Below are 25,310 nucleotides of genomic sequence, written 5' to 3' on the forward strand. Positions count from 1 at the left end.
CCGTTACTAGGTTTTAGTTCACTCCACATCTTTACATCACACTCTTGCTCTGTGTAAAAAAGGCCACACAATCTGGAGTTTAGGGCGCTTCAATTATAACCAACCCCTGAATGAACATGACACATTTGAGTTTGTTCTTTTTTTAGACTCGACAGATATACGTGTCAGAGAAAATTCAAAGCAGAAGGAAGATGATAAATTATGAGACTTGGAGCTAAATGCTAAGAGTCAACTTCAGATCCTGTTTTATTCCTGCAAGCATCAACAACGTATCACAACCATGAATCTGGACTGACCTTGTTGTGCTGTGACGTCTGTCCCGTCCAGCGGGTTAACAATGCCGGGGTAATCCCTTCCAAACGACAGGTGTTTTATCAGGTGGGTCATGTTTATCTGCAGGCCAACAGATGAGATTACAGTTCAGCAACAACGTTCACAAAGGAGCAGACGTTCTGCTTCAGTTTGAATCACAATTAAGAACCGAAGTTGGATAGTTAATGCAGATTAAATGCATTTTAACTGCTTAAGATTATGTTATTATGCAGTTCAGGACTTTTATTACGTCAGTATTAACAGTGTAAATCAGATCTTTCCAGTGTCTGGCTCTGCAAATCTTTTAAAAGCAGAAACATTATAGCGTTAGCCTTACGATGATCTAAATAAGCGCTGCTCTGCTTCACCTGTGTGGTCTGAAACCAGGACTTAATGCTAGGAGACAGATAAACAGTGCTTATTCTAGCAAACATTCTAACTCTGTTAAACATTCAGAAATATGCAGGAGTGCATGTACAAAATGACTCACTGGCATCCAATCACTGTATGACCAATTATTTATGAAAACATACACTTAAATTTAACAGTAGTTAAGTTTAGTACCTGTTTTATAAAGTTCTTTACAGTTAAAGTCCATAACAGGTCTTAAAAATATATATTTTTTTACTAATGAAGGGTATTCAGTTTTGAAAGAATCACTGACTTTGATGAGCCTTTATCTAATCTTTGTTTTCTTCTAGGGCTGGGCAAAATCACAATATGCCCTGCTGCAATTTTCAAATTGCAAAAGGTGCAATATTTCTTTGACCTGAAATTTGTGTTAAAATACCAGTTTAAACTTTTTTTTGCAGCAGACATGTTAAGCATGACATATGCAATCACTCAGGTGCCATTTTTTTTAGAATAGTCAACAAAAAAATTCTATCTTCTTACTTTTAAAAACTTTTTTTCTAATTAAATATAAGAATGACAAAACCCCTTCGATGCAACAATTCATATCCAATTGGCAAAACGAGTCAAAATCATTAGAATGCGATATTTTTCAAGAATTGTTCAGCCCTAGTTTAGGAATAAAAGAAAGTTAAGGAATAATCCTGTATCCGTCCTCTTTATCCATTGACGTTTCATTAACATTAAACCAGATCTTCATCTCTTTCTGGTGCACTGAGAAATCTCACGCCTTTTATTTTAGACTGTTTGCGGCACAAATAATAGTTTAAATATTTATCAGCTCAGGTCTTAATAAAGGTCTTAAATGTGTCTTAAATGTGTGAATGTGAATAATTGTCAATGCTTACAGGTAATTAAAGCAAAGGAGGAGCTTATAGAGAAAAATGGTTGCAGGGTTACTCACGTTGTCTAAGCCGAAGCTCTGCAGGTCGTGGACTGCAAACACAAAACAAGACAGGAATGTTCTCACTTTGGTTATTTCATATTCTTCAAGTGCAAACTCAGCAGAGGGAAACAGTACTTGTATCTTAAAGAACTGTTAGAAGAGTGAGTTATTGATCAGGTTGTGTTGATTATTGCTTATTGATTCAGGTGTTTAGTTGCTTTAGTGAAAGGGAGCACACACAGCTGAAGGCAAACTGTCACACAGAGTTAACACTAGTCACAAACATGATAACATCAGGGTGCTGAGGTCTGAGATTCAGCCAATGCTCAGTTAGACTTCAACACGTCATCTTGACCATGCCTAAATGTAGCTGCTGTGTGATTGGATGATTGGACATTTACATCAGTGAGCAGGTCAACATGTATACCTGACAATCTGTGGGTGTAAATCTGCCTTACTTTTCCATTTTTCTTTCAGACGGTATTGAACTACAATGAAACTGTAAACTCCTATTAAAGTTTAGATGCTCTTACAAATACGAAAAACTGCAAATAAAGATGGACTTACTTTCCACAGCGTGCACTGCAGAAAGAAGAGAGAAGAGTCACTAAAACGGTGCAGGTAGACAACAAACCAGGTCACGTTCATGTGTGGGAGGGGGGCTGTTGGGGCTGCACAACGCTGACAAATATTTAACAAACGGTATCTTGGTTTTATTATTTTTATTTTAGACATGATCTGTAAAGCATCAGGTCAAAGCTTTGGAATCTTTCATCAGTTCTGACTATTAAAAACTCAGTGGATTGATTTACAGGCCTGAGATTTAACAGAGTGGGATATCCCATCATAGAGGATTATCTTTTGCTCTAACGGCAGAGCTTAGAGAGACTTCTGTCAGGGTAGTCCTGCAGCCCCAAGCACCATATGATACTTCAGGTATAGTCCTAGCAAAGGGAGTTTGGGTGATAGTAATTCTTTTATTTAAAGTTTACTGTTTAATCCTCAGCAGCAGTGATTCTTATCTCTTATTTCTGCTCTTTAAAATCCTAATATAACACTATAACTGATAAATTATCACAGATGTGGATGAGAGAGGGAGCTCCTATTCAGAGAAGGATTTTAACAGTTGAAGCTGCAGTTTCTTTCACTTTTCTATCAACCTAAAGATGTGTTTAAAGAACACAGTTTTATATCTAAGAGCTGAAGGTTAGACAAACTTACTGACCGGGTGAAACAGAGACTGGTCTGTTAAAGTTAGAAGCAGCCAGACAGGCTGTCAGTTCTAGAGGATTTATAAACACAGCTAGATGAACTGTAAATTCCCTGCTCTGGTTTAATATAAAAATAAAGAACATTTTAGTCAGATAAAACAGAAGTCAGGTCAGAATCACACCAGAAGAAAAACAGACACCAAATCAGCAGCAGCAATCACTGACAGAGACGATGAAGGGAAAATCAATGTGCAGATGGAAAGGCACACAAGAACAAAAATAATGCTTTTAAATAATTGTATAATAAACGTTTTATTAGGGATGCCCCTGAACCTATTTTCATTTCAAATGCACGAGCAGAGGATAAGAGGTGATGCATCAGCCACCAAAATAGCTCTCTAGAAGTTAACCCTCTGATACCCCTTGTGCCAAAAATGCACACTTAGTTTATATTTTTTTGAAAAACTTTGTCCTCTTTCACAATTAATATTATCATGTATTGTATTTTTTGTTCATTTCTGCACATTTTTTAAAATTCTGTCCCAGCCACAACAATCAGCCCAACATAAATAAAGTAAACCTTTTTTATAGCGTTAATATCCCTGCTGTGTAACAAGTCCCCATTGAAACCCATTCAAACCACTTCTTCTGATCCATACGCCATGAAGGCATGAATCATGCATTTTCTGGTTTCTGGGCTTCATTTGAGAGTTGGGGCTTTACATTTGCACCTGGACCATTTTTTTTACCCTGTGACGTCATTTTTATCATATATAGGCGAGGGCAGGAAATACATGTTTTTCCCCCAGATTTCAGTGTTATACTGCCCTCTGCTCCCCTTCTCACTAACTCTCTGAGGTTTTTTTTAAGTGCAGATCAGTGTGTGAGTCTGTGAGTGTGTCTGTGCAATAATCAAAAAATAAGTTATCTAATTTTCATGTAGTAACTTGCAAAAAAATCATTTTTTGTGTATTTTGCATCTAAAAATGCAGTGACATCATCAGTGAAACATGGCATGTAAAAGGTTAAAAATGAACAAGTATTTGACATTGATGATTAGGGCTGACTTTAGATGAGAAAAATATAATTCATTAACAGTAAAACAATTTTGAAATGTATATTTATAACATGATTTAAAGGTCTGCATTTTTTGCACAGAAGGGTGAAAAACGTGAGTATTTTAGAATAACTGACCTCACAGAAAAATAATAATGCATTTTAACCAATGTTGCTATAATCAATGACATATGCCAGGCTGCAATCATCCATAAATAAGTTATTCACTTTCAGTGTAGAATCTTGAAAAAAATCAATTTGTGTTTTTTTTCATCAAAAAAATATTTTTGTTTACATTACAAACATGGCAATTAAAGAGTTAAAAGATGTGACAATTATTAAGTATTTGGTATTTTTGTTAATGGCACAAGTTGATGAAACAAGGAAAAAATTGAACAATTAAAAATAAACTAATATAACTTTTTATTTACGGTAATAAACCCCCTGTGCATTTTTTGCACACTAGGAGGAAAATGAGGCAGCAATTTGTAGAGATACCAGAGGGTTAACGATCCCCTTGTTTTCCCCAGCCCTGTCCTGGGATAGTTTGTAGTTTCTATAAGGTGTAGTGCTATGGCTATGCCCCCAGCCTTTAGCACCGATGGATCGCTTTGTTAGGACTCCACCCTTCCACCTGTCCCACTACGGTGACCCGGCCAGGACGCTGATCTACCAGTCGTGCTTTTTAAGCTCTCGCTGGTATAGCTCTAGGGATCGCTGAGCCCCCCCAACCACGGCAGGGTGTCGATCCTTTAAGGAGGCTCATTGAAGCCTTCTGTCTCAGAGAGTACGTAACTAACATGTACAGTTAATAAATCCCTGCAGAAACACTTCAGTTGCATTCAAATGTTCTGATTTTGACTCACAGACTTCTGATCTCACTTACATAACCTTTATAAACTGAACATCAGTCAGACCTTACTGTACTGTGGCATCATCCTCACAGTGATTAAGGTCACAGAGAAATATCTTTTAAAGCCAGAAGACTTTAAATTCTCTGCTTCATGCTGGCATAAAGCTTAAATCTAAAACTGTATTTGATAGTTCCCTGCATGCAAGATTAGGAGAAAGATTTTAAAGCAAAGATTAATATATGTGCACCTTTACTTTCTTTAATATTAAACATTTTTGGTACACGGGGCACAGAGGGGGCTGTGCATGACATACATTTGTTGATCTAATCCTGTTTTCTTAGCTTTAGAAGACTCTAAATTTCTGACAGATTTATTTGTGCACACTGATTTGACTCTGGAATAACCATGGATGCTAGATCAGGGCAGAAAGCATGGGTATTTTTACTGACATTAAGATCTCTGCTGTTTAGCTAAATCATTCACTGTAAACTTGAAAAAATTAGCAGCAAAAACAACAAATAAGTGAAAAACATTAAAGTGCCAGTGGATGACCCAATCATCAACATGATTTAACAGCCCTGCACTACGATTCACCCCCAGCTTTGCGGGAGAGCTTTTGGTATCTGTTTCAATATTAAGTTTAGAATATTATCAGTCATTTGGAGGCTGAAGATCTGAACATTTAGTAAATAACCAAGCCAGCAGCTCAGATAAACAGTCCTTAAGGTGTTGCCTGATCTTAACCATGTCAGTGGGTGAGGGTCATCGTCCTAAATATTCAGGATTTATTTACAAAAGCTTCTCTAAATTAAATATTTCAAATACTAAAATAAAGATGTATATCCATACCATTATGGTTCCAGCACAATTAAAGCAATTCATTCTGACTTTTAAAATATAAGCATGCAAAAAAAGTTTGTGTTCAGACCAGGGTTACGATACAGGAAAGATTAGTGGATTAATTTAGTGAGAAAGGATGAATAATGAGGAGAAGCAGAGACACAGTCACAATCCAACATTTCTGAACACCCTTTATTTATGTTAGCTTGTATTTCATGATGCATCTGACTAAAGCAGAAAAAACCACAATAAACCCAAATCACAGGATGCAAAATGGAACAAACATTTTCTTCTGACCACTGTGGCCCATCCTAAATCCCTCTGACTCCCCAAGCCAGATGAACCCTTGACCGTAGCATATGCATGGCACAGGGGTGTGAGGGTTTAGCTATGGGAGCCAATAAACACAAACAGGAACCAGTCATTGAGTCTGGGAGTCTGGAGGCGAGGATTCAGCCTGTTTATATGTGAATTCAGGTTTAACAGAGTCTCAGAGTATTTAAGATCACTGAGCTCCGTGAAAGATTGATTAAAGCAGTGGTTCTCAACCTTTTCAGGCCGCGATCCCAAAATAAAGGTGCCAGAGCCCGGGGACCCCCACTGCACCTGAAGGTGGTTGAACACAGCCAGGAACATTCAAGAAAAGTCGTGTGTAGACAAGGGTGCCCAAAGGAGTTATAAAGGGGGAGGTTTCTGGGACCCAGCCAAACTAGAGATCCATGGAGGTCAGCAAAACCATGGTCTATTGTAAAGTAAAGCTGTAAAAAACATATTTTATATTTGACCTGAATACTAACCACTCTCATCAACAAACAAATATCTTTTTATTCATTTAGCCTTCTTTAGATGAAAAAACTTTTGTTAAAAACATAATTCAAATGGGTTAAAATGGCTAAAATTTGTTCATATGGATAAAAATGGTAAAAAGGTGGTAAAATTGGATTTTTAAAGAACATAAACGGGTTAAAAGTGGCAGAAATTTGATGAAAGTGGAAAAAATGACCAAAAAAATGGGTTAAGGTGGCAAAAACAGGCATGAAAAGTGGTAAAAGGTTATTAAAAAGTGGCTGAAATGGCTATAAAGTGCAAAAAAAATGGTGGAAATTGGATGGAATGGGATAAAAAATTTATATAAACGGGAAAAATGGGCGAAAGGATTGAAAAAAAGTTGATAGAGGCAATAATGGGTCAACAGAGGGAACAACAGGCAGAAAGTGGCCAGAATTGGTTTAGAAGTGACTAAAACAGGCAGAAAAAAGTGATGGAAAGGGTTTCAAATTGACAAAAAATGGGTTTTAAGGGGAAAAATGTGCTAAAATTGGCAAAATTGGTGTTAAAAAGTGATGAAAAAGGGTTAACATTTGGTAAAATTGGTGTAGTGGCAACAGCATAATTTAAAAAATATATATTCTTAGTTCTTTTAAGGTATCTGGCAACACCCTCTCAGTGTCTCGTGACCCCCAAGGGGGTCCCGACCCCAAGGTTGAGAAACACTGGATTAAAGGAGTCTATGTTTAAGTTCAGAGACTATAAAATCAGCTGATGTTTAATCATAGATCTGCCCCACAGATCTCTACCGGGGTGTTCAGAAACCTTGCTGTGGTTGTGTGTGTGTTTGTGTGTTAATGATCAGGATGGATCGGCAGCAGGTCTTACCGTGAACATGAGACTGCTGGAAACTTTTCCCAGGAGCAAAGTGGAAATTTCCTGCAACCTGAGACACAAAGAGAAGAAGCAGATTAAAACCTGATAACAGCATCAGACCATAAAGACACTGGCAACAGAAGTACATGTAAAGAAAGGACAAATCTATGTATTTGAGATAGCAGCAAGGAAAGAAAAAACCCTAAAACATGTCTGAAGTCCATGTTATTACACTTTTGAAGGGCTGTGTATACACCTTAACAATCTGTGTAATCTTTCTCTGTAGATATTTTTGCAAAGTTGATATATTTAAAAAAAAATTCATCATAATGTACGATCAAGCATACAGCACAGAGGATGTGTTAGAAAAGAGCTTACTGGAAAAAAATAGAAACAACAGAAAAAAGGGTATTTCTGGAGCTCTTCTTATTCCCTATATTCTGCTCTTTAAGGAACTGAGAATTAGTTCATTTCATCCACTGCTGAAAAGTAACTGTTTTTGGTCTTACTAATTTATTTTGGGGATTTGCATGCATTTATTATAAAGATGGGACGATGGACAGTCATGAATTAAAAAGAGAAAAGGGTGAATGAGTGGATGTGGAAAAGGAACTAAAAGGTTGGATGTGAAACACCCACTTAGGGGACAACTGCACATGAGATGTTAGCATTAAATACAAGGCCATCAATGCCCCAATTATCATCATTTAAAGAAGTTTTAGGGGTTTTAAAGTTTCTAAAGGTCACATTTCTAACATGCATGTGTTTGTTGCTGAAAAAACACTCCAGTGTTGGATGTTTGCATGTCTAAAAACCCCCCTTTTTTCTGTGTCTGTGGCTTTAAATGTTACTGAGCTGTCTGACTCCGCCCCTCGCAGGACATGGATGTGGTGCTCCCGATCCTCCTCTCAGCTGGCAGCTGAGAGGAGGATCGGGAGAAGAGGGCAGAACTTTCTTCCAAGAGGGAGGGCCAACCAAACCTGGGGGCGGGGGTTGGTTTTCCAAATGACATCACGAGGGGCAAATCTGTGAATAGCTTGTATCAGCACAAATTTTCTGAAAGCTGGGGAAAGAGAGGGGGTTTTCTGATTCTTGGGGGATTGTGGAGCACATATTTTGTTAGAAAAGCCTGAAAAAGTGTTTTTTGCATAATATGTGACCTTTAAAGTTTTACCCAGCTGGCAGTCACAACACCAGAATATTACATTTCAATACCATTTCAGTAAAAAAGAAATGATTGATGATCATTTCTATACCACAGGAACAAAAATAAAAGTTTTAGGCACCTGGCATTTAGTAAATTCTTATTTTTACTTAACAGAAAACTTTACTTTTTACATAAACCTGCAGGCATACTGTTTAAATTAGCAAAGATACAGTCGCAGTGATACACTGCTGACAAATCTGGCACTTCTCTTTCCCTGGCAGCATCTTTTGGTTAAAGATTTGTGCATCTACAGTTTTCATTCACTATAAATACTATAAATCACTTAAATAACAGTAATTGTTCCACAGGTTTGTGAGTAAATCACTGAAATCAGACATTTCTTTTCTTGATGACAGCACTTTTTACGTACAAATAAAACTCCACTGATAACGACTGCAGTACCTTGTTGACCTCCAGGACGCCGTAAACCTGGCAGCCTTCGTTCTTCTGCTCCTGCATCTTCTGGGTGAAACCCTCTCTCTTACACTGCTCAATGGTGTCTGCGCTCTTGAACGCCCAGCCTCGCCGCCGGTACGCTTCTCGCACATCATCACAGGTGTTACAGCACCTGAAAACACATGGAGAGTAGCAGGAATAAGTGCTAGGCTACTCAAAAACACAAAGTCCTAGAGGAGAGGATTGGCTCTTACTTGAGGTCTTCGGTCTCGGCTCCGTAGCAGCTCTCACATCTGTCTGGGTCCAGGGTGCTGGGGTCAAACACTTCTCCATCGTCAGCCTGACCAAGCTCTGCATACACAAGAAAATAAAAAACTCAGCCCTGGTTTAGAGTTTGGAGACTTCAGGATTCTGGTCATTCAGATCTTAACCTCAGAGACTAAGACATGAATCTGTTTCTGCCCTTTCTTGTGGTTTTGTGAAATGCTACCCTGGGCTTTAAATCATTCAGAGAAACTGGACAATCTGGATCATTCTTCTTCTACATCCTGGACAGGTTTCTTCTAGGGATGCACTGGTCTGACTCTGGTTCTAGAAATCCATCACATCCTGACTCAAACAGCTAGACCAGTAATAATGCACTGATCCTTCAGGCTGACCAAACAGAACATGAACTTTTAGTTCAGCTCCTTAAGGACCTGATGATTCCTGTGGCCCACTGTTGACCGCATTTCCAGGAAGAGTATTCCAATCGGGCATCCTGACTAAGCCGGTTTTATAAAGAAGTGTAGGCGCTCTACATGGCCTCTACAAGAACAGATCCCAAAGCCCTGGTCTCAGACTAATAACTGAAGCTAACAGAGGTTGATTGCTAGTTTCTATCAGATAGATTCAGCCTGAAAGCGTGAAGTTCTAGTGAATCATGAATGTGAAGAGGTCAAATGTCAAAGTGAGGGCCATGTTTACCGTGTTTCTCTGCCTCGTCTGTGACGGGTTTGAGGTCTTTGTCCAGCCGCTGTTTGAAAAGATTGTGTTCAACGTCCAGCTGCTGCTCGCCGGCCACATCCATTGCGTCTATACTGAGATCTTAAACAACAGAGAAAGGTCAGAGTGCTTCATATGCTGGTAGAAAAAGCTATAAACAATCAATTTCAACTGCAAAGTTAGACGTTCAAGTATCGAGACCTTAAAACTGTGCTTTAGTTTCAGCATTAATTATTGATGATTTTATTCCTCTTTCAGTCTCCTGTCAGATTTAGTTTCGGTAATATTCAGAACTATAGGTAACTTATGGAGCAGTGCAGAGGTGTTCCTGAAAATCTGCACAGGGAAAATTGCTCTTAAAGGCGGGTGTACACTGTGCGATTTCAAGCTGACCATACCACGGTCAAGGCAGAATGTCATCTCATACTGTGCGACTGAATCATTTACGACGCATGACCATCGTGCACGAGTTGTGTGCTCACACTGTACGATCCGACGGTCATGCACGACCTAAGTGCTCACTCTGTGTAACTGAAATCGGGACGGACTGTGGCAGAAACCTGCAGAGTTTCCTTTTTTCAGGCTCATACATTCCGGGTGAAGCGTCTCCAGTCATATTCTCTCTCTCTCTCTCCCACTGTCTCTACCTGTGTGTGTGTGAGACAGGAAGCACCTCTGTGTCTGCAGCTGCAGCAGGTCAGCGGATTGGAGTATTTCCTGCTCGTTTATTTACTTTGTCATAGTGGGGTGCAGCAGAAAGTGATTCTAGTCGTTGTCATGGTAATTTAGGACATTGTCTGACCCTTTACAAAGGAAAACAATCCCCCAAAGTTGTTTATTCTGCTCGTGTTTCTGCTCTGACTGTGAAGTGTCTGGAGTCATACGACCAAAACATCAGACATGCCAGAAATCCTCCCGACCAGCTGGGAGCTGATCATAAGTTCGTAGTCGGGGCGTGGTCGGCCGTTGTAGCCCCCTGTACACAGCACGAGAAATGACGCCTGATCCAACTGAGAGTTGTGCGACTCTAAAGGGAGTCATGCGACTCTAAATTCGTGGCCGAATCGTGGGAAAATCGCACAGTGTACACCCGGCTTTAGTGTGAAGCCTCTCTCTCTGACACGGATGCTGTAGCTGTGTTTGTGCATATGAGTTTACTCCTGGCTGACGTCTTTGGAGCATGTTAAAGAAGCATCAACAGAACATAAATACTGACTATCCCTCTGGGGTTTAATACAGTATATCTTCTTCTTCTATATAAACACAGATTATCAAAACCGTATAAAAGTTTTATCAGTCATAATGACCCCAGCTGGTCAGGTCTATTATCCTGACTCTTAAAGTTAAGGCACATGTTGTGGCACTTACAGGCACAGGGCATGTGGGGGAAAATGACGTCGATGTTTATCTGCAGCTTGTCTCCTCTCGATGTGTCGACGTACAGCTCAGGGTGAACCTGCAGGACACAAACCGTTTTAATACAGCAGCCATGATGCTGTGGTGACGTGCTTAACTTCAGCTTTATTGTCCCCTGAGGGAAATTTGGTCCGCAGTCGGGTAAAAACATAAAACATGAGAAACACAATCACACAAGTTTAGACAAAACCCTGAAATGGATAAGTACACAAATACCTAGAAGGACATCTGAGAGCAGAACCATCATTACAACAGTGAAAATAAAGTGCATCATAACTGGTCATTTTTTAAATTTAAATTTAGTTGTGTGATGGCCTGAGTTCTGAAGGAATTTTTCATCCTGTTGGATTTACCTTTGGTAATCTGAATCTCCTGCCAGAGGGTAGGAGCTCAAACTCAGCATGGAGAGGATGAGCAGGACACTGCATAATGTCCTGAGCCTTAGTCATTACTCTCATGCAAATGTTGACAAATCAGGTAATGTGACATCAATGATTTTACCAGCAACGCTACACACATCAGTGTTTTCATTAAAAGACAGCTTGTTGTTGATGACCCCACCAAGGTACTAGGGGTTTAACAATTCATCGATCCGGATCAATATATCGAATGTCTGAGCAATGATTCAATCAAATCGATTGAAAGTATAATAATCGATTTCCATCACCATTTTTACCTTACGCTTTAATTTTGAAAGTCCCCCCGTGTGCTTGGTTACGACAGTTCCGCCCAGCCACGAGTCACAATGGAAAGTGACTAAAACGGGCAAAAAGCAGTCAAGAGTGGCAAAAATGGGCAAAAAAGAGAAAACTAGTGGTATTTAATGGCAAATGGTAGTTGAAATGGACAAAAAGTGGCAAAAATGGTAAAAAGAAGGGGAAAAAATGTGATAAAAGTGGCAAAAATTGTGAAAAAGTGGTAGAAAAATTGTGAAAAAGGGCAAAATGGAAAAAACTTAGAGGCAAAACTTGGGAAAAAAGGAAACAAGTAGTATTTAATGGCAAAGGGTTGCTTAAATGGACAAAAAGTTGCAAAAAATGGTTAAAAAAAGGGCAAAAAATTGCATAAAAGTGGCAAAAATTGGGAAAAAGTGGCAAAAAGACATCGCAAAAATGAGCAAAAAATGGGGAAAAAAGGGATATTCAATGATTTAAGGTGGCTCAAATGGGCAAAAAGGTGAAAAAGGGCAAAAATGGGATAAAAGTGGAAAAAATGGGGAAAAGTGGCAAAAAGAAGTTGTAAAATGGCCAAAAAAATATGAAAAAGGGGTATTTAATGGCATTTTAACTGAATAAGAGGGAAAGGCAGATGTTTAAGGACATTTGCAAACCAAAATATCCAAAATATGCTAACGTTAAAAATGTTTAAAGATCACACATAAATGTTTGAACTGTTGTTTAATTTTTTTTGTGGGGTGGTGGTCCATCGAATGAGTGATTTCTTCTTAGGGGAGGCTCACTCTTCCACACTTTGAATACCCCTCCCTTAAACCTTTGGCAATAAAATTATCAAAACGTATCAATATTGTGTTTATTTCCTTTACGTGAAAAGTAACAGATTGTGGTAAATGGGTTCACAATATCGTCTGATATCGATCGCAGGCCTCTAAATCAAATAGAATCGTGGCAGACTTTGTGATATCGTCAAATATTGAATCGTTGTTCTGAGAATCGATATCGTATCGTGATGAAACTGGTGATTTACACCCCTACAAGGTACTTAAAGGTGGTGACGCGCTCCACAGTTCCCCTTTAGTTACAATAAAAAGTGGTGGGTTTGGGTTCCTTCTAAAATCTATGCACATGTCTTTGGTTTTTGTCACATTTAGGTTTAAAAAGGAGTCATCGCACCACTGGTCCAGGAGCTGTGTCCTCCTCCTGTAACAGACTCACTATGACTGTGTCATTCACAAACTTCAGGACATGTCTTCCTGGATGTGAACTTCAGCAGTCGTCAGAGTACAGAATATATAAAATGGGTGAGAGGACACAGCCCTGTGTAGAACCAGTGGAGGAGAGGAGGACGTCAGACAGAGCACCGTTCACTTTAACGCTCCAGGATCTGTCTGTGAAAAAATCTAAAATCCAGCCAACAATACTAGGACACAGGTTAAAAGAGTGGGGGAAGAGCTAAAACATTAGCCTGATGCGCTCTTATATTTCAGTTTATTAAGTTAGTTATATAAATATCGAGATGATGAAAACTATTGTTTTACTGCTTTCCAGCTGAACCACAAAAATAACAGACACCTTAAATCTGAAAACATGATACTGAAAATAGTTTAACCAGTCCTTTATTTAATTTTCAGTGTCTATGAAGAGCTGTAGAAATCATAGAGTTTAATACAGTACAGAATACCTTCAGCTCTAAATAGTGTTTGAGTTTTAAATGTGATGTGTTAACTACATATAAACCCAGATATGTAGATGAGAATATCTGAAGAACACAGACACATTCTTCAGTCTTAACCTCACAGATACTCAGCAGCCTGCTGGAGTCAGAGTCAATGTTTGACTAAGCAGACTCAGACCGGTTCAACAGGAACTGTTTCCTGTTTAACGTTAACCTCAGGCCATCTTTATAGCATTAATATTTAGTGAATAATTTATTTAATCATTTATTTCTTTAACCACTTTAAAGAGAGTCCTGTCTATTGACCATGAACATGTTTTCATACACATTACTTTTATTCTTAACACGTCTTAGATTTCAAGAAGGGCTGAATGTTTGCAAAAATAATCTGATTGCATTTTAATATGCAATTATTTTTAAGTTCATCATCTTATATATTTTTCAATAAATACAAACAATAAATCATTCTAAACTATAATGTGCACAATATTAGATAAAATATAAAACAACTAAAAACAAATATCTAATTGCAATTATTTTGGCTCATATTTCAAATTTGACATTAACTGCTATACTGAAGGGATAATCATTTTCATGTCATTTTATTTAACAAAAAGCAGGAACTTTTATTCTAAAAAAACGTGAATTTTTGCATGATGTGCATAAAATCTCTGCTGCAAAAAAATACTAAACTGGTATTTTTACACATTCAAGTTAAAGAAAAACTGCAGCTTTTGGGATATGTAAATTGCAGCAGGCCATGTTGCGGTTTAATTTCAAGCTAAAGCAGAAAACATGAATTCAAAAGTCCATCACCAGCCTCATCATACCCTCCATCTCTGAGTGGAGCTTCAGGCTTTGTCTAACCTGCTTACTCAAAGTAAGTCAGGGTATGTTGAGCTTATTTCATGAGAACCCCCCAACCCTATGGTGGTGAATAAAACTCCCTGCATCCTTGACCTTTTAAAAATCATCCTCTTACTTTGCATGTGTACATAACATTTGAGTTTAAGAGGTTTAAAACATTCAGAAGCATTTTTAGTGCGACATCATTTACTCAAGCATGTGAGTAAAACAGCAGTATGTTATTTAACCTGTATGATCAGTGAAAGGAGCTGGTGTTAATCTGAAGACAGTACAGTGATTTAAATCCATTTCAGCACCACTTTTTTTGAAATACACACACTTAGCTATTCCAGCTGTAGTTTTCTGTCCTGCTGGGGAGGATAACAAATAATCCATTCACTCACCTCTTTGGTGAGATAGTACTGCAGCTCAGAGACAAACAGGATGAACATGATGACGCCGCTGATGATAGTCACTGCAGAGACAGAGGAGCGGTGTTAGAATTCTGCAGAATTAATCTAAACTCTGAGCAGGAGGTCAAAGAAAAATCCCACTATCAGTCTTCATGATTCAGATTTCAACTTGAAGGGGCAGGAGCTGCAGAAGCTGACTTCTTTCATACTTCCACCTTTTTTACCTCACATCAGCGTGAGATCATCTGTTTAAACCAAGTGTGAATAGAACATTCCTGAATTTACTGGCAATTCTGTTGTGGAAAAACTCAAGTTTTACACATTACAGGCACAAAACTGATGGTTTACTGTCATCTTCAAGTGAAAGACCACTCCTGGGGAATCAGTCAATAAAGAAAGCAAAGTCAACTCTAACTACTGCCAGGCAGGTGTATGTCTCTGAGGGTTAAACAGCTGCTGGAGAGCAGAAATACAGCGGTGGATAAAGAAGAAGGGCTGGGCTGGTTTCTGGAGTAATAGGACTGTAGAAATCTTAGAGTAAGGGACGATCATGACGCCGGGACTTTGGCTCTCCAAAATAAAATCAGTTCACAGTGGACTTTAGTGCAAACTTTAAAGAAAATCACTGCAAGTGTTCTTGAGACATTACGAGAAGAATGGCCGGGAAGGGACAGACAACCAAAAAACACAATGCCTCAGTCCTCAGCTATCTGCAGAAGAAAGGGTTAAAACCTCATCTATTCTCTAGGAATGTTTCAGGGTGGAAGCGTGTTTGCTCGCTGCAGCACGTGTCTGCTTTAACTCTCGCCATCACTGCTTTCATACAGGGTGTGTTCTGCATGTTAGCTACGTCTTTCCACTGTCTCTTTCCACACGTTTATCTCAATGATTCTCCATGCAGGTGTCATGATTCACTGAATAACTGGGCAGGAAAACATCCGGAACATAAAGCATCCTGTACAAATGAGTTAAGTTCAAGTTTTATTCATGAAGAAAATGAGGAAGGAGGATATTCTGCATTTAACTGTTGGATGATTAGAACAAAAAAATCATATTTATTCCAGGTATGCATGATGTTATTGGCAGATATGGACATGTCTGTGGATATTTACGTTTGATGTATCAGCTGTTAATTTCTGCTGAGTGTAGAAAAAAGCCTGTGAAGGTTTAGACAGTGACAGTGAAATCTCCTCTCTTTATCCTCTTTAAAGCATGGCTTCAGGACTCTTTCTGAAGTACATTTTTATGACTGTTGCTGTCGTCTGAATTACATTTATATATCAGCATCCATATTAGTATTGACCAAATTAATCTATAAATATCATTAGATAATACTGACAAAAATCAAATATCATGCATCGCTGATTCATTCATAAATTTACTTCATTTCTTAAAATAAAAGATGGCTTGATAGTTTAGTATAATCCCATCCTTAATAAACACACAAAAATATGAACTGTATTAGCTTACATCTAAATTACTTTGTACTACATCATGCAGCTACTTCTATTTTGGTTAAATATAGTAAATAAAACAGCAGTTTAAACTGTAAAGATCTTTAGACATGTAATAAACAAATCCTGACCTGTAAATCTGCACATTCACTCTTCACTAGGGAATGTTAGAACTAGATCATTCTGTCTTGACTTCACCAACTGTCAGCGTGCATGGAGGATGAATAAAGGTGTTCTCTGAACTACAAGTGTTGCTGGAGCTTTCTGTTTTCTAGAATTATTAGCAAAATTGCTTCTTTTGAATTTATTATTATGTGCAATTGGACGCAGTGCAATATGGATCAATGCAATATAGGGATATGTGCAATATTAATCGGTGCAATACAGGAATCTGTGCAATAGGAATTGGTGCAATATAGGGGTAGGTCCAATTAGACTCAGTGCAAAACAAGGGTATGTTCACCACAGATCAAGTCTGGCTCATCTGATGTGTTATTGTTGTTTGTTTGTACTAACATGATCCTTCAGTCACAGTTTTTGTTCTTGTTCACGGTTGTGTCCTGTGTGTAAATATTTTGAGTATATGCTTTATTTCTCACATCAACCTGCCAGGGGGTCTGCGGATGGAAATTAGCCTTGGGCTACAATCTGGCATATTTACATTTTTTAAAATGTTCATTAATAAGTATTGTTCCCCCTTTAATAAATAAATAAATAAATAAATTATTCACAGAGGGAAAAAACAGTAAATGTATTTTTTTTGACTGAATTGTACCCACATATAAAAAGATTTTCCACAACTAATGAATGCATCAAAACTTTCTGGAAACTCCAAAAGTTTTCATTCAGTTTGGGTCCCAACCTCCTCTGTGGTCACCAGGATATGCTTTAGAGGCAGAGGCAAGGACTTGAAGGGAGGGTCTAGGACAGTGATACTCAACATGTGGCTCTTTTGTGATGATTTGTGGCTCCTTTATGTCTTAATTTGAAACATTATTCCCCCAGAAAACCTTTAAAAAGGGAAACTTTGACCTCAGAAATTATCCATTGAAGTCACTTTAATCAGTTTGAATCCCCACATTTATACAGTTGGCTCTAATTGTCAGCCTTTACTTTTTCTCTGTATATTTCCATCTTGTTTTCAATTTTTTGCCAATTTTAATCCATTTTCACTGCTTTAAGCCCACATTTGCCATTTCTTTTTGCCCATTTTACCACTTCTGTCCAGTCTTTGCCACCAGTTTTTTGCCTCTTTTATCCTGCGTCTGTTATTTACGATTTTTTCCCTTCTTTGCCATTTTTCGCCCATTTAAGCCAAGTTTTGCCATGAAATGCCACTGATTTCAGCATTCTTGCCACTCTTTGCTGCTTTTTGACCATTTTTCTCACATTTTAGTCCATTTCAGTCACTTTTACACTCACTTTTTTTGGCCATGTTTTTGCCACCTGGATTGAAATGTTTTTCCCTTTTCACCCCTGTTCTGCCATTTTATGCCTATTTCTTCCCTTTTTGACTTTTTTAGTGCCACTTTAATCAGTTTTTGCCACTTTTCACCACTTACATTGTGGCTCTTACAAAGGTATTTTTCAATAATTTGGCCCTTTGGTGGAGCAGGGTTGAGTAACGCTTGTCTGTTCTTTCCGACTCAGAAATATTGCTCAACTCAGACACATTGTTTCTACAGCTCAGATGGAGATGGTTATTCACACACTCATTTCCTCCAGTTTAGACTACTGTAACTCACTTTTCACCTGTCTCAGTAAAACACCTATAAACCGTCTACAACTAGTTCAAAACGCTGCAGCCAGACTACTTACCAAGTCCTCAAAAAGGTCACACATCACACCAATTCTGTATTCTCTCCACTGGCTTCCCGTACATTTTGGAGGACATTTTAAGATCCTTATGTTTACTTTTAAAGCCCTGCACGGTCCGGCACCAGCCTACATTACTGAACTCTTAAAACCGTACAATCCCAGCAGGACTCTTCGGTTCTCTGATCAGGACCTGCTGGTTGTTCCACACTCCAGACTGAAAACTAAAGGAGACTGTGAGTTTAAGGTCATTGCTCCAGCTCTTTGGAAGTCACTTCCATTGGGTTTAAAATCAGTAGACACCGTTGATTCATTTAAAAAGCAACTTAAGACCTACTTGTTTGGTCCGGCCTTTACCTAGTTTGTTGTGTCGTACTGTGTATTCTTTTATTGTACCTTTGCATCATTGCCTGTGTTTTCCTTTATCTCCTTTATAAAGCACTTTGTGACTCTGTTGTTCTTGAAAGGTGCTTTATAAATAAACTTATTTTTATTATTTGGAAAACAGAATCCCATAAACAGACATATCTGCCGATCCGACTATCAAAATAAAAGAGAAAAGGGGAGGTAAAAGGAAAGGAAGACTATCAAGAGGAAATGTGTGACATATTTGGTATTTTTGGTAAAAGTCAAGAAAATTTCAGATTTTCTTTTTAAATATAACACCTGTGTAGGACTTGAACAAAACCCCTTTAACACTGTGATTACTGACTCATCCTGAAAACGAAGGTGTTAAGGAAACTCGGTGAGTGTATTCTGCCTCTGGTTTTGAAGATCAGCTTGGACTGTCTCAAAGATCTACCACTACATCAGGATAAACAGTCTGGCTGTTTCAAGTGTGTGCCACTTCTAAAATCAGTCCCTTGAAATGTCTATTTTTTATTTGTAAGTTATAAGTTTATGTAAGTTTATAAGTTATGTTGCTCCAACAACTGCTTTAATAATCATGATGCTGTAACAATTAAGGATGCACGATATTATCGTTCTATCGTATCTGCAGACATTAGCTTAAAAAGTAGGGGTGCACTGATCGATCAACCCAACAATCGGCGCCGATTTCCTTAATTTTGGGGGATCGGCCGATACTTACATATGAAACCGATCTTATCCACCGATCTTATCTGCCTCTACCTACTAAAATGTGAAAAATGAAAGACTAAAGGAACTGATATAATTTAGCAGTTTGGACAGCAATGCTCTGAACTTTACATTTATATTTGAGAGAACTACCTCAGCAGTTAAAACAACAAGTTTGTATTGTTTCACGGGTATCAGCCAAAATCGGCAGGTCAGGCTTTTTAAAGATCGTCCAGAAAAAATTGCAATCGGTGCACCCCTATTAAAAAGGCAAATACCAGTGTCGATATTTACATCCAATAGTTTGTCTGTGGAGTTCAGCATATATTGACTGTAAATGTTGTCCACAGGTACTAATAAGTGAGTGGAGTTTTAGGCTGAACTGACAGACCTATGTCAGTATAGGTCTATTTCTTTATATATCCTCATTCTTTACACTTTTAAGTGTTTTTTTAGGAACTAAAGTCTGTTTTCTTGGTCATCCTCAGACCTTAAAGTGTGTCCAAAAGGACTAAGATTTCTTGTCCGGAGAGTGTCTTTAAAAATCGATATCGGCTAAAATAAATAAATATAATAAATATAAATATCGGCATATCGGATATCGGCCGGTAACAATCAGCCTGATGGGAGAAAAGGACATTTCTTATATTAAATGAACCCCTAAAATATGACTGTGAATTTCCCTCTGATGGTATAATACTCATGTTTGTGGCACTTAGGTTAAGAAAGGCCATAATTACTGAGTGTCCTTCACAAGTCAGGGAAATGACATAAAAAGTGACATTTCTCCAGAGAACAGATCCTCACTGTGGATATTTATGGTCATTTTACCAACAGCTCTGTCGTCATATGAACGTTTTACTGAATTATAAATGTTAAACGTGTGTTTTCTGCTGTTATTCAGACTCCACATGTGCTAAAATGCTCCTGTTGAACCTGAAGTTGTTGTGTTTAATATAATATTTGGTCTAAATAGACAGATGATGAGGTTAGCCTTGTTGTTAGCCGCAGCGGCTAACAGCCTGTCTGAGTGAATGGCAGCAGCTCTGGGATAAATTAAAGCCTCTCACCGGTCGCTCCTCCCCACGTCTTCACTCGGAAATCCTCCAGAGTTTTGGGATAAGCGTCAAACTGTTTCAGTTTATTTAAAGTTTCCATCTTTGACACCTGAAATCCGCCGCTGAGAACAAATACTGCCGACAGATTCCTGCACTCCAGCGACTCATCAGTCCTACGCTTTCACTTCCGGGACACGCACGGAACGAAGGACGGCTCAGCCAATCAGAGCCGGCCGCGTGAATCCATCCTGTTTTTTGTTTTGTTTGACGAAGTAATAAAAGAAACAGAAACGAAAATTAAAACAAATGAAACTTTGGCACAAAAATTAAATACATGAATAAATAACTTATCTAAAAAACATGACATTTTCTCTTCTATCAGAGAGGATCTGAGAGTGCCGCCATATTTAAAAAGCGATATAAAATCTAATTTATTCAAATGTGATTCTATAATTTGACATTATTGTTCTCATTAATATTTAACTTTGTTCATTCCTGACTTTAAATTAGCAAGTTGGAGTGTAAATCATAGAGTTTGCATTTATGTCTATTTTTTTTTTGCGACTTATTTTATCATCAGTTTATCATTTTATTTATTTAGTTTAACCGGCATGTTTTTAATTGAATATTTATTTTTCAATTATTCATAATTATTTCATTTTTTCTGGCTCATTACTTTACCATCTCTGCAAAAACACTTTGCAAGAATATCTTTTATTTGAATTCTGGGAATATTAAATTAATATTCACCCAGATAGTCCAGGTGAAGATCGCGTTTAAAGGTGTTACAGGCCAAAGGACTGAGGTGTCTGTAATGTGAAAACCACCTACAGAGTTAGAAATACAGATTAATCACATTTCAGGAACTTCAGTAGAGTTAGCTTTCTTCACTGACTGCTGTTTTAACTCTACAAGTAATTCAGGCCTTATTTTTACCTTTAATATACCAGTGTAAGGCAGTGGTACTCAACCTGTGGCTCTGGAGCCACATGCGGCCTCTAGTGATTATCTGTGGCTCTTTTATGTCTTAATTGTGAATATCATTCCCCAGAAAAGCTTAAAGGGAAACTTTTTGCCTGTTTTTCACCATTGTTTTCCACTTTTCATTTTCACCCATTGGCATCCTTTTGTCAGTAATTACCACTTTTTTACTACTTTTTGCCCATTTTTGCCCATTTTTGCCACTTTTTCCCTATTCTTTGCAACTTTTTCCAATTTTTGCCCTATTTTACAATTTTTTTTGCCACTTTTCGCCCATTTAAGCTACCCTTTTCCATTAAATACCACTTGATTTCTTCCCTCCCATTTTTGCCTTTTCTTTTAGCCATTTTTTCAAATTTTTTTTCCTACTTGTTTCCCATTTTCCTACTTCTTTTAGGCACCCTTTTTAAAATTTTATTTTATTTTAGCCCTTTCACCATTTCTTGCCCATTTAAGCTATATTTTGTCATTAAATACCAGTTGTTTCTGATGTTTTTGCCCCCTTTCGCCACTCTTGACTGCTTTTCTCCATTTTAGTCACTTTCATTTTTTTTTTGTTTTGTTTTTGCCACTTTTGGACCATTTTTTTGCCACCTGTAACTCATTTTTTTCGTAACTTCTCACCCGTCTTTTTCCACTTTTATCCCCATTTTTGCTGCTTTTTGACCATTTTTGCCACCTTTAACTTATTTTTTTTGCTACTTGAAGCTGTTTTTTCCACTTTTCACTACTTAGATTGTGGCTCTTGGGACAGTATTTTTCAAGAATTTGGCTCTTTGTGAGAGCAGGGTTACACTGGTGTAAGGCACTCAGCATCGGTTCTTGGGTAGCTGCTGATATTCACATGTGAAATTCAATTTTTCTGGCTAGAAATAGATGAAAAAAAAAAGCTCAGTTTAGACTTCTTTTTTGACATGCAACACACCTTTTCCTGTTATGGAGAGTCCTAAATACTCATAAGTGTTTTTTTTTCCAATGAATAAAATTAAAATATGAGCGCCGACCTGCCTTAACCCCTAAATGCCCATTTATCATAGGGCTGGGTTGTTAAGAACCTCACGATTTGATTCGATACTGCTTTAAATGCGTCGATGTCGATTCAGTAAGAAGTAGAAATACACAAATAACCTGCTGACAATTTGGTAATAATTATTTTCATGCCCATGTGAACATATTTGGTGGGTCACCTCACATTTTTGAGCAATAAAACATCTGGAAATAAAAATGTGCACAATAATAACTTATCTGAGCATAAGGAGAACAAAAGTAAAAAAACATGAAGGTTCTGTATAAACACTGAAAAACTAAAGTGCATGTAAACTTCAATAATATTTCTTTCCTCTTGTAAATTATAAATCACTTTTATGGGAACTCTATCTAATCAAAATGAGCAATAAATTCCTCAAACATATTATGGGGACAGACAGATAAATTATAAAAAAGCCTATAGTGGATTATCGGTGGCTAAAACACCTTAATGTATCAAATGTGCTACAAAAAAATACATTTATGTAATTTTATAGAAATTTTTCTATTTTTGGATTTGGGTAGAATGATAAATAAATATTTCTGTTACATAAAATGAGAATTTTCTGGCTATTATTTGAGTTAACAGGCTTTAAGGGGTTCAACTACAACCTGTCTTTGATTGTTGTCAGGGCTGGAACAAGAAGGGCCAAATATCCAAACCCAGACTAGGACAGCCTGGGGCGATGCTTCCAGAGGAGCTCTTTGTTTATCAGGCAGTAATAGAATCAATATTTAAAATATTGATTCTATTACTGCCTGATAAAATAATCAATATTTTATCTAAAATATTGATTCTATTACTGCCTGATAAAATAATCAATATTTTATTTAAAATATTGATTATATTACTGCCTGATAAAATAATCAATATTTTATTTAAAATATTGATTCTATTACTGCCTGATAAAATAATCAATATTTTATTTAAAATATTGATTCTATTACTGCCTGATAAAATAATCAATATTTTATCTAAAATATTGATTCTATTACTGCCTAATAAAATAATCAATATTTTATTTAAAATATTGATTCTATTACTGCCTGATAAAATAATCAATATTTTATTTAAAATATTGATTCTATTACTGCCTGATAAAATAATCAATAGTTTATTTAAAATATTGAGTCTCTTACTGCCTAATAAAATAATCAATATATTATTTAAAAATTGATTCTATTACTGCCTGATAAAATAATCAATATTTTATTTAAAATATTGATTCTATTACTGCCTAATAAAATAATCAATATTTTATTTAAAATATTGATTCTATTACTGCCTGATAAAATAATCAATATTTTATTTAAAATATTGATTCTATTACTGCCTGATAAAATAATCAATATTTTATCTAAAATTGATTCTATTACTGCCTGATAAAATAATCAATATTTTATTTAAAATATTGATTCTATTACTGCCTAATAAAATAATCAATATTTTATTTAAAATATTGATTCTATTACTGCCTGATAAAATAATCAATATTTTATTTAAAATATTGATTCTATTACTGCCTAATAAAATAATCAATATTTTATTTAAAATATTGATTCTATTACTGCCTGATAAAATAATCAATATTTTATTTAAAATTTAAGATACAAATGATGGATTTGAAAGGTCTACAAATGTTGATGTGATTAAGGCAAAAATGACACAGTTAAGTCTAAAAACAGCCTTTGGAGTCTGTTTTTAAGCTTTATTTATTTGCTGTAACATGCCCTCATCATTCTACAGTAATAATAGATCATATAGACCATCAGACATTTTCACTTCTGCCTCCTGAAACGGTCTGAATTCTGTATTTTCAATGACATGTTAAAGGTTAAGGAGGAATTTAGCACAGAAGTTCACAATCTGAATTTAAAAAAGTCTCTCTATCAGCATATATAAATATAAGGACTGAATGATTGAATGAAGTTTGTCTGTTTGCATAATCAGGATCCATTTGTTTATCGTCGTGCGTCTGTCATCGTTCAGCAGAAATACACTCTGAGTCGGGCTCTACTCATGGTTATAATCTTTATTTATTTATTTATTTAACTAAATATCAGAGATAAATCCCCCCAGTAATAAACATCTGGTAATCTAATACGCCAAAGGATGGACACAAGCTTCAAGAACTTTAAGATAAAAATTTACTTTGTACAGAAAATAAAAATGCCAAAATACAGCTGAACAACATCCTCCTAAGACCCCGCGTCCACATATGAGGACATGACATTTTTCTTCTCTTCTCTTCTGAGGGATTTGTTTGAATGCTTGGAGAATTTCCTGTTTGGATATTTTAGAGAATTTGCTTGGAAGTTGTCAAGTTTTTTAGTGGAAATTTAGAGGTTACTGTATATTTCAGCTTTTTGTTTGTTTGTTTTTTGTTTTTTTCTATTTTCAGGGAAATATGGGACATTTGTTATTGGATTTAATATTGGAATTTGTGTTTTGGGATTGTCCTTTGAGATTTTCAGGGGTTTCTTTAGAAAAAATCAGGTTTCCATCATTTTTATGGAATTTTGGAGAATTTTTTTGAACATTTCTAGAATTTGCCTGGAAATTTAAGGTGGGATTTGCTTTTATATTTGGGGGATTTGATTGAAATTTTTCATGAATGTGCTTGGAATTTTGGGGGAAAATTTTATTGGAATATTAGGGCTTTATGAGGAAGTTTCAATGAGAGATTTGAGAACTATCTAAAGAAATATTTGGGTTCTTTTCATGGGATACGTTGGAAAAAATGTTTAAGAATTTTCAGAGTATTTATTTATTTATTTATTTATTTATTTTTTAATGGAATTTGTTTGGGGTTTGGAAAGGAAAATGTCCAAGAAATTCCTGTTCAACAACAAGGCTGATGTATGAACTTATCAGACAGGACTTATCCCAAATAAGTGGGAGGAAGTAAAAATGCTCTCCTGAGGAGGTTATGGATGACAAACCAAATCACAGAACAAATTCTGATCTTTAGATTAGAGAAACTTTAAGTTTTCACACAGCCTCGGCCTCATTTCCTAAACCCTGAAAACGTCAGCCAGCTGTGCTGCTACAGGCTTTCATAAGAAAAGTG

At 36.9% G+C, this 25,310-nt stretch overlaps 1 protein-coding gene across 2 annotated transcripts in view; it reads right to left on the bottom strand.

Annotated features, from left to right (window-relative positions):
- Window positions 1-20,401, bottom strand: part of ergic3 (ERGIC and golgi 3) — a 29,478-nt gene extending 9,077 nt beyond the window's left edge. The window contains exons 1-10 of one of the 2 annotated variants that reach the window (XM_041783243.1): window positions 20,245-20,401; window positions 14,820-14,890; window positions 11,170-11,257; window positions 9,784-9,903; window positions 9,072-9,168; window positions 8,824-8,989; window positions 7,227-7,284; window positions 2,177-2,191; window positions 1,628-1,659; window positions 297-393 (exon numbers count right to left, since the gene is read on the bottom strand). In XM_041783243.1, the coding sequence (XP_041639177.1) occupies window positions 297-393; window positions 1,628-1,659; window positions 2,177-2,191; window positions 7,227-7,284; window positions 8,824-8,989; window positions 9,072-9,168; window positions 9,784-9,903; window positions 11,170-11,257; window positions 14,820-14,890; window positions 20,245-20,332 (832 nt within the window). In that variant the 5' untranslated portion in view covers window positions 20,333-20,401. The remainder of the gene's footprint in view (window positions 1-296; window positions 394-1,627; window positions 1,660-2,176; window positions 2,192-7,226; window positions 7,285-8,823; window positions 8,990-9,071; window positions 9,169-9,783; window positions 9,904-11,169; window positions 11,258-14,819; window positions 14,891-20,244) is intronic. The other variant, XM_041783244.1, reaches the window with a different exon arrangement.
- Between the last annotated feature and the right edge of the window lie 4,909 nt (window positions 20,402-25,310).

The sequence above is a fragment of the Cheilinus undulatus genome, linkage group 3 (assembly GCF_018320785.1).
Source record: "Cheilinus undulatus linkage group 3, ASM1832078v1, whole genome shotgun sequence".
NCBI lineage: Eukaryota > Metazoa > Chordata > Actinopteri > Labriformes > Labridae > Cheilinus > Cheilinus undulatus.